Source organism: Eretmochelys imbricata, chromosome 13 (assembly GCF_965152235.1).
Source record: "Eretmochelys imbricata isolate rEreImb1 chromosome 13, rEreImb1.hap1, whole genome shotgun sequence".
Lineage (NCBI taxonomy): Eukaryota > Metazoa > Chordata > Testudines > Cheloniidae > Eretmochelys > Eretmochelys imbricata.
Genome location: NC_135584.1, coordinates 25,773,869 through 25,789,339, shown reverse-complemented (window position 1 = coordinate 25,789,339; position 15,471 = coordinate 25,773,869). Strand labels below are relative to the sequence as shown.

Sequence of the window (15,471 nt, the reverse complement as noted above, 5' to 3'; positions counted from 1 at the left end):
GGGAAAGGCGTAGAGAAGCTGGCCTGACCAGGACAGGAGAAAGGCATCTGAGATAGCGCCCCTCCCCAGGTCCCCCCTGGAGCAGAACCGGGGGCATCGCCGGTTTTGCTGAGTCGCGAACATGTCCACCTGGGGAGTTTACCAGCTGCGGAAGAGCCAGTGGGCCACTTCTGGGTGGAGGGACCACTCGTGTTGTGAGAAAAAGTCCCTGCTGAAGTGATCTGCCCTCTCATTCTGGGCACCAGGTAGGTGGAAGGCCTTCAGGTAGATGTCGTGGGCTATACAGAAGTTCCACACCCTGAGGGCTTCACGGTAGAGGATTGGGCCCTGCCTTGCCAGTTGACATAGAACATTGAGGCCGTGTTGTCCGTGAGAACCCTGACTACCTTGCCCTCCAGGTGCGAGTGGAGGGCCATACACGCCAGCCGCATTGCCCTGAGCTCCTCAACGTTAATATGTAAGGTCAGGTCTTGAGCCGATCACAGGCCTTGGGTCTGAAAGTTCCCCACATGGGTCCCCCAACCTAGGTCCAATACATCTGACACCAGCTCCAACGACGGGGCCCTGTCCCTGAACGGGATCCCTTGGAGCATATTGTTTGGGATGGACCACCACCACAGGGAGATGATCACAGAGTCTGGCAAGGTGAGGAACTTGTCCATCCTGTCTGTAGCCTGGAAGAACTTCGAGGCCAACCAGAGCTGGAGGGACCTCATCGTGAGTCTGGTGTAATGGACCACGTACGTGCACACCAACATGTGACCCAAGAGTTTTAGGCAAACCCTGGCTGTTGTCACCGGAAACCTCGTGACCAAGTTGATGAGACCTTTCAGGGTCTCGAATCTGTCTGGTGGGAGAGAGGTCCTGGCTGACACTGCATCCAGGAGCACTCCGATAAACTCTATGCGTTGGACCGGGACTAACATGGACTTGGTGTTGTTTACCAACAGGCCCAAGGTGGTGCACATGGACAGGAGTAGCACCACGTGATCCCTCACCTGCAATCAGGAGGTGCCCCTGACAAGCCAATTGTCCAGATAGGGAAATATCTGGACCCCCTGCTGTCTGAGGTAGGCTACCACCACTGGCTTGCATTTTGTAAACACCCTGGGGGCAGTGGACAGACCAAACGGGAGGACCGTGAATTGGTAATGATTCTGTCCCACCACGAAATGGAGGAAGGGCCTGTGCCCCTCGAATACGTGGATGTGGAAGTACACATTCTATAGATCGAGGGCAGCGTACCAGTCCCTGGGATCCAGGGTGGGGATGATGGAGGCCCAGGAGACCATGCGGAACTTGAGCTTCACCATGTACTGGTTCAGACCTCGGAGGTCCAGGATGGGCCTGAGCCCCCCTTTGGCCTTTGGGATAAGAAAATAACAGGAGTAATACCCCTTGCCCATGAACTCCTCGGGCACCGCCTCTATCACTCCTAGACCTAGGAGCTGCCCCACCTCCTGCTTGAGCAGAGCTTCATGTGAGGGTTCCCCTGGGGGGTGGCTGGGCAGGGAGGAAGTAAACTGGAGGGTGTAACCCTGGGAGATGGTGTTGAGGACCCATTGGTCCGAGGTTAGTCGTGACCATCCCGGGAGGAAAGCTCACAACCAATTGGAGAAGGGGAGTTTTATTTGGGGTGGATCCCTGATGAGGACTGCTGGGGTGCCCCTAAGCGTCCCGTCAAAAACGCCTTTTCCCCGCCTGCTTGCCCTTGGAGGACCCAGGCTCGGGGGCAGGCTGAGGCTGCCTCTGAGGGAGTCTCTTATAGTCCCGCTGCTTTTTATGGGCAGCCTCATACTTTGGGAGGGCAGCCTGGATGGGAGTCTGCTGCAGTTTGAACTTAGGTTTTGCCGGAGCCGGGACACAGAGGCCCAGAGTCTGGAGGGTCGCGCAGGAGTCTTTCATGCCGTGCAGCCTTGTATCTGTTTCCTCCGCAAACAGAGCTTTCCCGTCAAATGGGAGATCCTGCATGGAAGACTGTGCCGTGCTGGGACAGCCCAGAGAGCAGGAGCCGTGACGCCCATCCCATGGACACCGTGGAGGCCACTGATCGTGCGGCCGTGTCCGCAGCATCCGAGGCTGCCTGCAGGGACGCCCTAGTGGCCGCTGCCCCTTCCTCCACTAGCACTTTGAACTCCTTCCTATCGCGCTTCTGGAGGGAGTCCCGGTGACTAGTGAAAGCAATGCAGGAGATTTTAATGGGCTGTTTTAAGAAAATGACATTATGTCATGTTGCGGGGGGTGGGGTGGGGTGGAAGGAATCTCCCAGAATAGCTGCAGTCAGAGTTGGCAATTCTAGGTAAGAGGTCAGGCAGATTTTTCTTCTTTAATCTCATACTCACTAGAGTAGAGGGTGTTACACCTCCTCTTGGAGCGTCTGTTTTTGTCCGGTGTTGAAAGGGAGAGACCAGACAAGATGGAGGCACTGGCCTGACAGGAGTAAATAAAGGAAGGCAACCAACTGCTCTGTATCTCAGAGATGACAATCGGGGCCCTAATCCAAGAACTCTCACTGGACTCCCGATTAGTAAGGGCCAGCTTTGCAGAAGAACTCAGAACATTTGGTGCACAATGGACATTGAATTCTTTGGAAAACGTGGCTCCCAGTATTAGGAATAAATTGAGCATAAATAAATTGGAGAATTGGTCTGAAATGAACAAGATGAAATCCAGTAAAGTCCAGTGCAAAGTGCTATACTTCAGAAAGAAAAATCAAATGCACAACTACAAAATGGGGAACCACCATCCAGGCCAGGGGTGAGCAAACTATGGCCCATCAGACCTTTTAATCTGGCCATCGAGCTCTTGCCAGAGAGTGGGGTCGGGGGCTGGCCACGCTCTGCCCATCCAGCGCTCCCCAGCCCCCGACTCACAATTCCTTGATGAGCACCATCTTCCCACACGTAGAGCCACACTGCGCAGGCGTGACCGGCCCTGCTTACCCAGATTTCACCACGCTATTTCTGGAATTGGAACCCCGCCCCTAGGCGGCAGCACACTCAATCCCCAAAGCATCAGCCTCCTTGCTCCAGTGTCCACCCAAACTAGCCAATGATCAAGGCCAGCAGCATCACAGGACACCGCCCCTAATCAAGTCCAATTAGGAGCTGCAAGCTCCTTCATGGACCAATCCCTGAGGCACCACTCCTCCAAGAGACTCACCTCATTACTCATCAGCCAATCATTGCAGCCCAGACCCTCCCAGTCTCCTATGACCCCACTCTCGAAACTGCCCAGGGTCCGTACCTGTCCCAGCTACGGTGCCTCGGCCTGTGGTGGTGGTTGGTATGGCTGCCTTGGTGTCCCTGCTGGCCTAGGAGTCCCCAGTACTGCTCCTGTAGAGCCCTCCCCTCCCCCCACTGTGCCACACCCCATGAGTCCCCCTCCCCCCACCTTGGTAATTTTGTGAGCATTCATGGTCCACCATACAATTTCCATACCCAGTTGTGGCCCTCAGGCCAAAAAGTTTGCCCACCCCTGGTCTAAGCAGTAGTACTGCTGAAGAGCATCTAGGAGGAGCAAATTGAATATGAGCCACATGTGATGTATTTGCCAAAAAAAAAAAAGGCTAATGTCATTCTGGGGTGTATTTACTAGGGTGTTGTATGGAAGATACAGGAGGCAATTGTCCTGCTCTACTTGGTGCTGGTGAGGCCTCACCTGGAATACTGTGTCCGATTCTGGGCACCACACTTAAGATGTGGACAAACTGGAGACAATCCAGAGAAGAGCAACAAAAAGAAGTGATACAAAACCTGACCTATGAGGAAAGGTTAAAAGAAACTGGGCATGTTTAGTCTTGAGACAAGACTGAGTGAGGACCCGATGACCATCTTCAAATATAAAAGGGGTACTTGTGGCACCTTAGAGACTAACCAATTTATTTGAGCATAAGCTTTCGTGAGCTACAGCTCACTTCATCGGATGCATACTGTGGAAAACGTAGAAGATCTTTTTATACACACAAAACATGAAAAAATGCCTCCCCCCACCCCACTCTCCTGCTGGTAATAGCTTATCTAAAGTGATCACTCTCCTTACAATGTGTATGATAATCAAGTTGGGCCGTTTCCAGCACAAATCCAGGGTTTAACAAGAACCTCTGAGGGGAGGGGGTAGGAAAAAACAAGGGGAAATAGGTTACCTTGCATAATGACTTAGCCACTCCCAGTCTCTATTCAAGCCTAAGTTAATTGTATCCAATTTGCAAATGAATTCCAATTCACCAGTCTCTCGCTGGAGTCTGGCTTTGAAGTTTTTTTGTTGTAATATCGCAACTTTCACTGTTGTAATCGCTTAACCAGAGAGATTGAAGTGTTCTCCGACTGGTTTATGAATGTTATAATTCTTGACATCTGATTTGTGTCCATTTATTCTTTTACGTAGAGACTGTCCAGTTTGACCAATGTACATGGCAGAGGGGCATTGCTGGCACATGATGGCATAGATCACATTGGTGGATGTGCAGGTGAACGAGCCTCTGATAGTGTGGCTGATGTTATTAGGCCCTGTGATGGTGTCCCCTGAATAGATATGTGGGCACAGTTGGCAACAGGCTTTGTTGCAAGGATAGGTTCCTGGGTTTGTGTGTATAAAAAGATCTTCTACACTGTCCACAGTATGCATCCGATGAAGTGAGCTGTAGCTCACGAAAGCTTATGCTCAAATAAATTGGTTAGTCTCTAAGGTGCCACAAGTACTCCTTTTCTTTTTGTGAATACAGACTAACACGGCTGTTACTCTGAAATCTTCAAATATGTTAACTATTATGAAGAGGGCTGTGATCAACTGTTCACGTCCACTGAAAGTAGGACAAGTAATCAGTAATCTGCAGCATGGGAAATTCAGGTTAGATATTAGGAAACAAACTTTCTAACAAGGATAGTTAAGCACTGAAAAAGGGATTCCACAAGCTCCCTTGGAAGGCTGTCACTAGAGGTTTTTAGAAACAGGTTGGACAAACGTCTGCCAGGGATGGTCTAGGGGGTTACTTGGTCCTGCCTCAGGACATTGATGGCCCTTCCAGTCCTACATTTCTTGGATTCTGTGTGTATGAACAAATAGAAAAAAAGCAATACTGTTTTAACCTGAAACTCCTCTACCTTGAGAGAGAGAGAGAGAGAGAGAGAGAGAGAGAGAGAGAGAGAAAGAAGCTGTGTTTCTATAGAGGATAGCCATAGCTTGTGGCTCATTTTTAAGCAGCCTCCCTGATTATCCTCTGTCTTTGAATGTCCGACCTTTCGGTTTAAGAAATTTTTCTATCTTAACTGTATTTAATAAAAATCCACCTTCTAGTTTATTTTCACCGTATTACTTGATAAGATCCCCCTCGGTGTGGGAGGACAGATGTAATTACAGGCTCGATGACTTAACTCAGCTACATGTTGCCCTGCCATAAGCAGGAGACAAGGAAGTAAAGGATGGTGCAGGAACTGGTGATTATTAGTGTTGAGACAAAAAGCAAACAACGCTATTTTCAGTTGAAGTTACACTATCACAAAGGAAGGGACCAGCACTCAAAGAAGAAAGGAAGGTTACTTACCTGTCAGTAACTGCAGTTCTTCAAGAGGTGTGGTTCCTGTAGGTATTCACAGTGAGTAGGTATGTGTTTCAAGCACCCAGGACCAGACATTTTTCAATAGCTGGGCCCAGTGGTCTGTACCTGCGCCTTTCACTTCCTTACTCCCTCATCTGAGGGCATGGGGATGGCGCGGACTGACCACCTCTCCAGTTCCTACTTTACCACCAACCTGATAGAATCAGAGCAGAGGAAGGAGGACAGGACATGAATATCCACAGGGACTGCATATCTCTAAGAACTCCACTTACCATAAGGGAAGTAACCTTTTTTTCTTTTTGGAGCCCTGGTCCCCATGGATAATTCACTCTGGGTGACTCCTAAGTTGTATTAATTGAGGCCAGTGGGAGGATGTGCTCTGCACCCCAGTTTGGAGGATTGCTGAACCTTAAGGAAGCATCCCTGGCGAAGCTTAAATCAAGGCATAGTGCCTGGTAAATGAATAGGAGGACTTGTGGCACCTTAGAGGCTAACAAATTTGAGCATAAGCTTTCGTGAGCTACAGGAATGCATCCGATGCAGTGAGCTGTAGCTCACGAAAGCTCATGCTCAAATAAATTGGTTAGTCTCTAAGGTGCCACAAGTCCTCCTTTTCTTTTTGTGGATACAGACTAACACGGCTGCTACTCTGAAACCTGGTAAATGAATGGAGCCCCAGGTGGCTGCTCTACAGCTCTCCAAGAGTGGGGTTCCTTGCAGATGAGCCACAGAGGCAGCCTGAGCTCTGGTACAATGAGCCCTGCCAGACTGAGGGGGGAGGGGATTCCACAAGATCAAAGCAGAGGCGGATGCAGATGGATTGTCAGCTGAGGGCTGAGCCAAAAGTTGAATAATGAAGTCTGTCACTGTGGCAAACCTGTCTTGAGGTAAGTAGCCCGTCTCGTAGAGAGTCTAGATTTGCTCCAAACAATTTTATAGTAGTTGTGGGTGTTAAAGCTGACTTTCCTAGATTTCCCAGAAGCCCCAAGGAGTGACACAGGTCAAGTAAGGTGGTGACTGCTACCTGTACCTCCTGATACAATCGTCCCATGAACAGCCAGTTGTCTAGGTAGAGAAATACAGGGATGCAAAGGTGCATTGCCCTCACAGCCATGATGTTGGTAAAAACCCTCGGGGCCTCTGAAAGGCTGAAGGGGAACACCTTGTTTTGGAAATGCTCTAGGTCCACCGTAAAACCCAGGAATCTCCTGTGCACTGAGTGAAGGTCTATATGAAAATACTGTAGGCATCTTTCAAACTGAGACCTGCAAAAAGTCACCTTTGTTCAGGGAGGGGATTGTGTTGCCGAGGACAACTATCCTAAATCTTGAGGGGCAGATGAAGTCATTCACCTACCTTAGGTCCAGGATGGGTCTCCAGCCCCTCTTCTTTTGGGGGATTAGGAAGTATTTGGAGTTAAAGTCCCTCCCCTTGTAATGAGGAGGTACTGGCTCCCTAGCCCCTAAATGAATTGGAGAGTCCAGCTCCTGTTTGAGAATACTCTTGGCAGAGGAGTCCCTGAATAGGGACAGGGAAATGAGTTTTCGGTGGCATAGGGAAGGAATTTGATCATATTGCTGGATGCAATGATGTCTAAAAACCCATTTGTTTGATGTCAAACTGCCTCATCAGAAGGAAATGTGCCAGGCAGCCTCCAAGAGGTGGGGGAGAGTCATGATGTGTGGATTGGTTGATAGCTCTTGAACATCCCCTTGGTAGACTGCTGAATCTACAGAGGGAATAGTGGTGGGGTGGGTGTGTCTGCCAGACTGCATGCACTGGCATTTTCTCAGTGGGTCATAGGTCCTCTGGTGACACAATGATAGTGTTAAAAAGAAACTCGAGAGGCGGTCGGTCCATGCCACCTCTTATGTCCTTGGTTGCAAACACAAGGCGGTGAAGGCATGGATCAACAGACACTGCTACTGAAAAATTTCTGGTCCTGGGTGCAGCATGCATGTACAGCCACTACGAATACTCACAGGGATCAGCACATGAAAGTCTTTGTAGGATAGTTTAGCCTTCTTGATGTCTTACCATTCTGCGCTGTCCATCATATTTTGACCAAGGGTCTGAGTACACCTCCACCTAATTAGCACTTGTGCTTTTAAAAGCTGGGAATATATTCATATAAACTCCACTCCACCCAGCAATTACCTTCAGCATACTCTGATGTAACTACCTCAATACCATGTGCTTCTGGCATCACTGGGGTTGAAGACAGGGGTGAGATCTTTACACAGGAGAGTGATCACACAGATAGAATTAGACCAGGAACCATAGCCATCCATTCAGCCCCATGGTGAAAGCTGTGGCATAGACAAACTCACTACGTCCCCTAACCCTACCGATTCTGCTAGTACAAAAGGCCAGAGAACAAGAGCCAAGATATACGCACACACTCCTACTGATAAAACAGAAAGGAGCTCCAAGTAATAATGTAATACCATTAGAGTGGCCATGCGCACTGGAAAAAAGCTGATTACCATATCCATATAATTACCAGAGTTTTATTCATTTATTCTAAATGGCATATGTAGAGATTCAGTTTGAACTTGGAGAAGCCTTTCTGTTCTCTAAAGTAGCCGTTCGCAAGTCTACGTAACACCAAGTCTAAAATGCAAGAAATGGACCAGGATCAAGCTGGAAGAGACCTGCATTTTCTAGTCTAAAAACCTCCAAATGCAAGGACACCATCTAGTAGGTCGGCCAGGTCATTTTCACCACTGGGGCACAGTGCTTAGGATGACATTCCATGTATCTAAGCACTCCAGAAGCTTTGAGTCACATTCCACTGACTGTCCTATTTCCACACAGGGAGAGGTTTTCTTAAACCGTGTGGCACAGTCGGTTCTCTAACTCCAGGAGGGCATTAACAAGCACGTATCTGGCAGCAGGGAAGTGAGTTAAGGGCAAAAGAGCAGATGAAGGCATGGAACCTTTGATCCCTCTTTGCCATCCCACCATTATGCCCTGTCCAAGCTTGGCAGACGCGAACAGGTGTAAGACCCAGAGCTTTGCTTGTAGATATATACCAGGTTACACATGCCATCGTTACATTTTAGAAATGCACTTTTTGTTACTGCTAGAGCATTTTTTAAAAAAAATGTATTTGTTGCTGCTTTCGTTTCAGAGCGCACCCAATTTGTAGCGGCATAAGGGAGGGACCTACCAAAGCACACTATGATCACAGAAGCTTGTAGAAGCAGCCTTGAGTGAGTCCCATACGCTACAGCCAAGTAGAGAGCGAGATTATACATCAGAACATACAAGAAAGGGTGTCTAACAAACCATACATCGTATATTACTGTTTCCCTCCCCAAACACATTAAATAAAGACTACCTCTTTAGGCAGTGGGAAGTAACAGGCAGGAGGATACTTTCACCCTTTAAAACAGAGCGCTCTTGTGAAGCCAGTTCTTCAGTCTACACAAAGTAGGAGTGCCCAGTAACCAGACTGCTAGCTTCTTTACCAACAGAAGGGCCCCACTTACACTGACAAGTTTGCTACGGTAGAGAATCACAACAGAGACAATGCCACATCCTCCTTCATATGACTTTCCTCTCCCACAATGCCTAGAAAACTTTTTTGGACCATGGCTAGGCAGATGGTAGGTAGACTACTGCTCATTATACACTGCATCTTCCATTTACCATCACCTTATGCTTCTACCCACTCACAGAATATCAGGGTTGGAAGGGACCTCAGGAGGTCATCTAGTCCAACCCCCTGCTCAAAGCAGGGCCAAATCTCCAATTTTTGCCCCAGATCCCTAAATGGCCCCCTCAAGGATTGAGCTCACAACCCTGGGTTTAGCAGGCCAATGCTCAAACCACTGAGCTATCCCTCCCCCACTTTCTCTATCCCTCCCCCACTTTCTCAAAGCAGGACCAATCCCCAATTTTTGCCCCAGATCCCTAAATGGCCCCCTCAAGGATTGAGCTCACAACCCTGGGTTTAGCAGGCCAATGCTCAAACCATTGAGCTGTTCCAAGGCTGGGTCAGACACTGTTTTGCATGTTATCATAATCAAAGTGAGCAAGCTCTCTACGGAAGGGAATGTACCTCTATGGCACCTAGCGAACTAAGGCCCTGATCCTTGCTTGGGGCTTAAGCGCTACTGTAATACAACCAACATAACAGCAGCTCAGGCCAATTTATAACTTGTTCGGTCACCTGTGCAGACTGCAGCAAACCATTAATCCTCCTGTGTTAGAGTATGACTCCCTGCCATTGTAGGTTTTCCTATGCATATGGACCCACCCTAGGAAGCTGATGCGTAGATTGGAAGTCACAAAGTGCAAGAGACAAAAGCAAAAGGGCACCAGCAAGGTGCCATCTTTTTACTAGTCTACAATGGCAGCAAGGTTCGCATTACAAAGTGTTGGGCATCAGTCTAGATATAAGGCTTCCTGTGGAATTCAAGTCACATTTTAAAAAAACAACCTAGGGAAGATTAACAAACATGGGGCTAGACAGCTTCTTACTTCTGCCCTGGAGCTAAAGTGAAGTAAAGGAGACTAGATCATTGCAGGAAGTTTCGCACAATTCAAGATTTAAGAACAAGATCATGTTAATTGTAGCACTGTATGTACAATTAAAAAAATCACATCCACATACTATTAGATAATTAGAGCTATAGAAACCTCTATTAAGCACAGTTTCAAGAAATAGGCTTTAGGTTTAGGATTTTCATAACCACTATAGATTTCCTGTAATTCCAATCACTTCAGTTGTGGCTGTTTCCTTCGAGAATCTCCTTAGACTACTAAAAACAAGAAGCTCCATCTGTGAAAGGGAAAAATACTCAGCATTATTCCTTCTCCCTCCCATCCACCCCCCAAATTATTAACACTATTGCTATATTATTAGGCTGATCTTAAACTAGAGGTTGGGAACAGTCTTTCCTCTTTTCCCACTACCTTGAGAACAGAGGTTGTACCTACTTTCCATTCGGGGGCTGACTGGGGAAAATGAGAGTGGTCAAGCGGTAAGGACACCTGAAACAGAACTGTTTCTGCACTGAATGGACCAGAACCACTCCCAAGATGAAACAAAGTTGCCCGCCTCCCAGCGTTTATAGTCAAAATGACAAGGATCAGCACAGGGCTGTGGGAGGCACAAGGAGAGAGTTTATTTATTAGGTTTGATGTATTGCTGCCCTTTGAATAAATCAAAATGACTTGAGCCTAGGAGGCCAGCTGGATCGTATCTTCATAACATCTAAAACCAAATTTAATTCCTGGACTCAAGAATAATCGAGGTGGTGATAACATCCCCTTTCATGGTCAGAAGCCTATTTCAATGTCAATGACTGTGCTATTAGCTCTAGATCAGGAGGTAGGTCTGTTGCTACCATGTCACCCTATTAGGGGAAAAAAAATTAATTTGCATGTGCAAATTAAATCTCCCCAACTGTTGACTGGCTCTCAAGGGGTTACGAGGTATGCTGGAGAAATGGGAGACTTAGATTGCATTCAAACCCTTGAACACTGAAATACACTAGTACACAATCACGCACATACAGTACGTCTACAGACCCACAGTCTAGTGCATCAGTTCACAGATATTACAGAGAAGTCACGTCCATGTCGTTTAAACAACTCAGCTGTGCCCTAGACGTTAAGAAGCCCATTAAAAAAACAAAAACCAAGAATATGGTCTTTTTTTTTTTTTTAAAGGGGGGAAATATCAGAGCTATAAACTGAGGTTAGTTTTGAATTTTGTTTTATTTTATCAGCCAACTGTCCTTGCTTTATTAAACCTTATTCCTGCAGGAAAGTAAGGAGATACTGATATAACAAAAGTCTGGCAGAGAGGTATACACTTGCTTCTGATTATCTACCATGGCTTGAGACACTGACAATATATCTTACCCACCATAAACCCATTATACATGCCCTGCTTCACTGTGCCTGGCCAGAACCCAGGGAATATGCTTGGAACTCTTTGGGCAGTAGACCAGGTATGATTGACTGAGGCAGTGTGAATGGTCCCCACGCCATTTAAAGAGGTTTTTCAGCTCAGCAAAACAGGCTGCAGCCCCTAACACTGAGCCCAGAAAACAACTGCTCAACTGCTTTGGGGAGAGTACCCCAGCAGTCTGGGTACCTTTGGAAATGTGATTAAGATGAACTCACATTCTACATGTTCCTAGTTTTAGAATGCTAAGAAACTCTAAAAAGCCTTATTTAAAAAAAAAAAAAATCCAGCAAGTCAACATCTTCTACCCATAAAGTTAAAAGCCAATGCTAGATTTGAGCCACTGTTCATGGTCATTGCAGGCTACGAGATTTATATGGTAGGAGGAGAAATCTTTCATACTATATACGCATAAACACAGTATACAGTGTTCACTTAGATAGGATTTAGGTTTTTATTTTATTTTTTTCTCCTTTTTGATCACCAACACCCTGATTTAAATTCCTCTGGGATTTCCCCCACATGAAACAGACAAGATCTCCCCACTCAAACAACATGATTGCTTAACTTGGGGGCAAGAGTTCCTTTTGGGGAGGGTGGAAAAGAATGCGCTGCTGGCATTCAGTCCCGACTCCAAGAAGCTAAACTGAAAAGGAGGAGTGAGGCAGAAGAAGGAGCTAAAAAGGATCAAAATATTTAGCAACCCCTCCCTCCCCACCAAAAAAAGCACGGGATACAAGGAAAAATAATCTGATTACACACAGGGTATATATTTTTACACACACTTTTACACACATCTAGATATAGTACATGTAAAAATATATGCTATACATACATCCACTCTCACTGAGGTGCTTTTAATACACCACTTGCACGTGTGTATGGGTATGTATACGTGTGTATGCATTAAATATACAGATCCTAGTAAGTGTATATGTGCATATGTACACATACATACAGGTAGGCCGGCTGCCAGCCTGCCATTAGCCACCCTCCCCCTTCTTTTTGTAGAAAACCCAGTCCTCCACCCTGAAATACCCTATCATTACCCTCTTCCTCCCCCTTCAAACAGGTCTCCACTGTGTAGCAACTGCTTTTATAACAAGTGATTCTCAGGAAAATAAAATGTGTAGAAGGGGACAAAATAAGTGTATGTGTGCGTGTGTGTATGTACAGGGGTCACATTGTTCCACCACATCATCCTTCCCGCTCCCATCCTGTGCCTGGAGTGGGGCCCTCTTTCTTTTGGAATCAGACAACGAAGCGCTGCACCCATCACCATCTTATTGCACACATTTGCTTCCAGGCTGCATTAAGGACTCTGCATTACATTCCACAGAGCTTTTCCTCCTTCCGTTTAAAACAAATACATCGATATGTGAACCCTGCTGCCCTGCCCCTGCACTTTGCCCCTCTACCCTCCCCCCCACTAAAGGAAAAAGAAAGAAAGGCTGCTTGCTAGCAGAGTGCAACAACAGTACAGGCTGAACAGATGTTCTCTTCGGGAGCTCTGTGGAAGAGAGGTTATTTCTAACACAGTAAACAAAGCCATGCAAAAAGTGGGAGAGAGGGGGTGGACAGGGTAGAATAAGAGGTAGAAGAAAAAAACCCTAAGGATAAGGAAGAACAGAGCTGAGGAGAAGGAGAAAGAACACAGCATGGCAAGTGCTCAAGGCTTCATTTTTTTGTCGTCCTCTTCTTGTAAACAAGCTAATAATTCTCATTAGATTGAACAAGTAAAAAGATTGAAGTTCCAAGTCTGAGGGGCTGGGGCTTCCAGGAGTCTTTTCAGTCTGTTCAGCAACACCATAGCCAGTGAGAGAAAACAAGAGGGGGAATTTTTGTTCTTGTTGTGTGTGGAATTTTTTTAAAATCTTCATTACTTAAAGCTGAGAGAAAAAAAGCCGAATTGGGAGCCCTTTGCCAGGTTGGCTCAGCGTCTCTAGACTGAATAAATCACACTAAGTTCAGAGAGAATTTTTTTTTCCTCTTTAATGATTTAGAAAAACATGTGTTTCCTTCCTCTTCCCCTTTGCTCAAAGGCGGGTCTGTGCCTCAGGGACGTAGATTTCAATGCTGTCCGCACTCTCCGTGGCAGAATTCTGCCGGACAGAGGCAGCCCGCTTGGCTGCCATGAGACGCTTGCGAGCTTCCTGGCGTTGCTTATCCACAGAGTCAGAGGCTTTGTCCCGGTTCAGTGGGGTTTTGGGCTTGGCTGGCTTCTTTGGCACTGGAGGGGGTGGTTTCTTCTCTTCCTTTAAGAGACAGTAAGAAGACAGACAAAACATAAAATAAAAATGCACATACAAAAGTTCTCTCGCTTCTGAGACAACAAGGAGAGGGAATGGTTTGTGGCCCAAAGGGGGACATGCCTTTCAGCAACGGAGCATCAAGTGAATGAGGAGAAAGGATTCTGGTCCAAGAGACTTCTGTTACATACAGTTTTTACTCTCTGCTTTCCATTTAACAGACAATGCATTTAGTCTCACTCTCTGGTGGCACAGAATCCCACCCCAGGAAGCAGATATGGGTTTGAAGGTTGCTCCTAGGGCTTAATGATGGGTCAGAGCACATTGAGAAGATTAACACAGCTGGACTTTAAGAGGCAGACCTACAGTGTGCAATATAAGCTTTATAATACATAGTGAGCTGCAACTCATGTCCCCCCACATTGCAGAACTGATGTAGGCATAGAAATAAAGCACACACATGGGTTTAAAGTGACATGGTTCTCACAGGTACTGATTACAGCCTATTCAGTAAAAACTGAGCCTCTTTATCCAACATCCATTTAACAAAGAGCCTGTCACCTCCCGCTATGTAAATGTGTGCTATTTACTCATCTACCCTTGACCCCCCCAAACACTTTTCCCCTGAAGGTTTAAGGAGTTTCTAAAACTCATTTTAAATTTATTCTATAGGAATCTTCTTGATGCACCTCACAGGAGATTACATGTAGGGGTAATCTTTTCTGCTTTTGAACATGCAGGAAACATTATTATGATTACATGCATTAAGAAAAGGTAGAGAGTACGCAGCAAGCAGAAGACAGCAGCAGTTTCAGAAATCTAATCCATGAAATGGTAGTTTAAGAACACAGAGCTACAACAGAAGGGCTATTGCTGACTCAGCAGAGTGCACAATAGTTTGGCCACTCTGAACTGCCCCATGCTCACCTTCTTCTCCGGTGTTTCTGCCAGTTGCCAGCTGTTAGCCTTTAGGTGGTAGAGCTCATCAAATTTCATGCTGATGTCTTCAATGGACAACTGCAAGAGATCCCAAAACCCAGCCAGGTCCTGGGCTGTGGGTCTGGGATTGGCATTGGGGTTCTGCAAGGGAGAGGGTATCAACAAGAAAATCAGAAACAGCATGTCACCGAAGTCATGAGATTACAGTAGTCTGTGCTACATTACACTTTTACCCTTTGCAATTCTCAGCTCATGTCGACATCTACTGGCTGGGACTGAAACTGCAGACATTTCTCTAAAGTATCCATAGGAAGAGGACAACCAAAATGTCTCATCTTCACCACACAGTGCATGTTCTCTTCTCTATAGGTTCTTGTACTGTACCCATCAGCATAGTATGAGCACATTCCAACAGTGCAATAAGCAATGTGACTACATATTGGTCCTTTTCCCCCCCACTCTCATTCTCTCTCCAGGAGAGACGTGTGTGCAGTGGAATATCTTGTTTTGATAGGGATTTTCAAAAATATACATGTTGCTATATGTTTACATTACAGAAGACAGACAAAAAATTGTGCCTTGCACTTGGAGTGAAGGTGGTGATGTTTATGCTGTTCCTTAGTACTTGGGGGAGTTCATTCCACAGCTTCTGATCAGCCCCAGAGAAAGTTCTGTCTCCCGTAGACAGACAGATGTCACTTACAATGCCTTGGTCATGGCCAACCCTGACAACATTTTCCACAGGAGAGACCCAGTCTAGAATCCAAGTACATGTTGGTAGCAGGAAGAAAGATGGCTGCTTA

At 46.5% G+C, this 15,471-nt stretch overlaps 1 protein-coding gene across 2 annotated transcripts in view; it reads right to left on the bottom strand.

Moving 5' to 3' along the window:
• Nucleotides 1-12,226: 12,226 nt before the first annotated feature.
• DLGAP4 (DLG associated protein 4) overlaps nucleotides 12,227-15,471 on the bottom strand; it is a 108,442-nt gene continuing 105,197 nt past the window's right edge. For both annotated transcript variants that reach the window (XM_077831686.1, XM_077831687.1), the window contains 2 exons: nucleotides 14,657-14,809; nucleotides 12,227-13,735 (listed from right to left, as the gene is read on the bottom strand). In XM_077831686.1, the coding sequence (XP_077687812.1) occupies nucleotides 13,517-13,735; nucleotides 14,657-14,809 (372 nt within the window). In that variant the 3' untranslated portion in view covers nucleotides 12,227-13,516. The remainder of the gene's footprint in view (nucleotides 13,736-14,656; nucleotides 14,810-15,471) is intronic.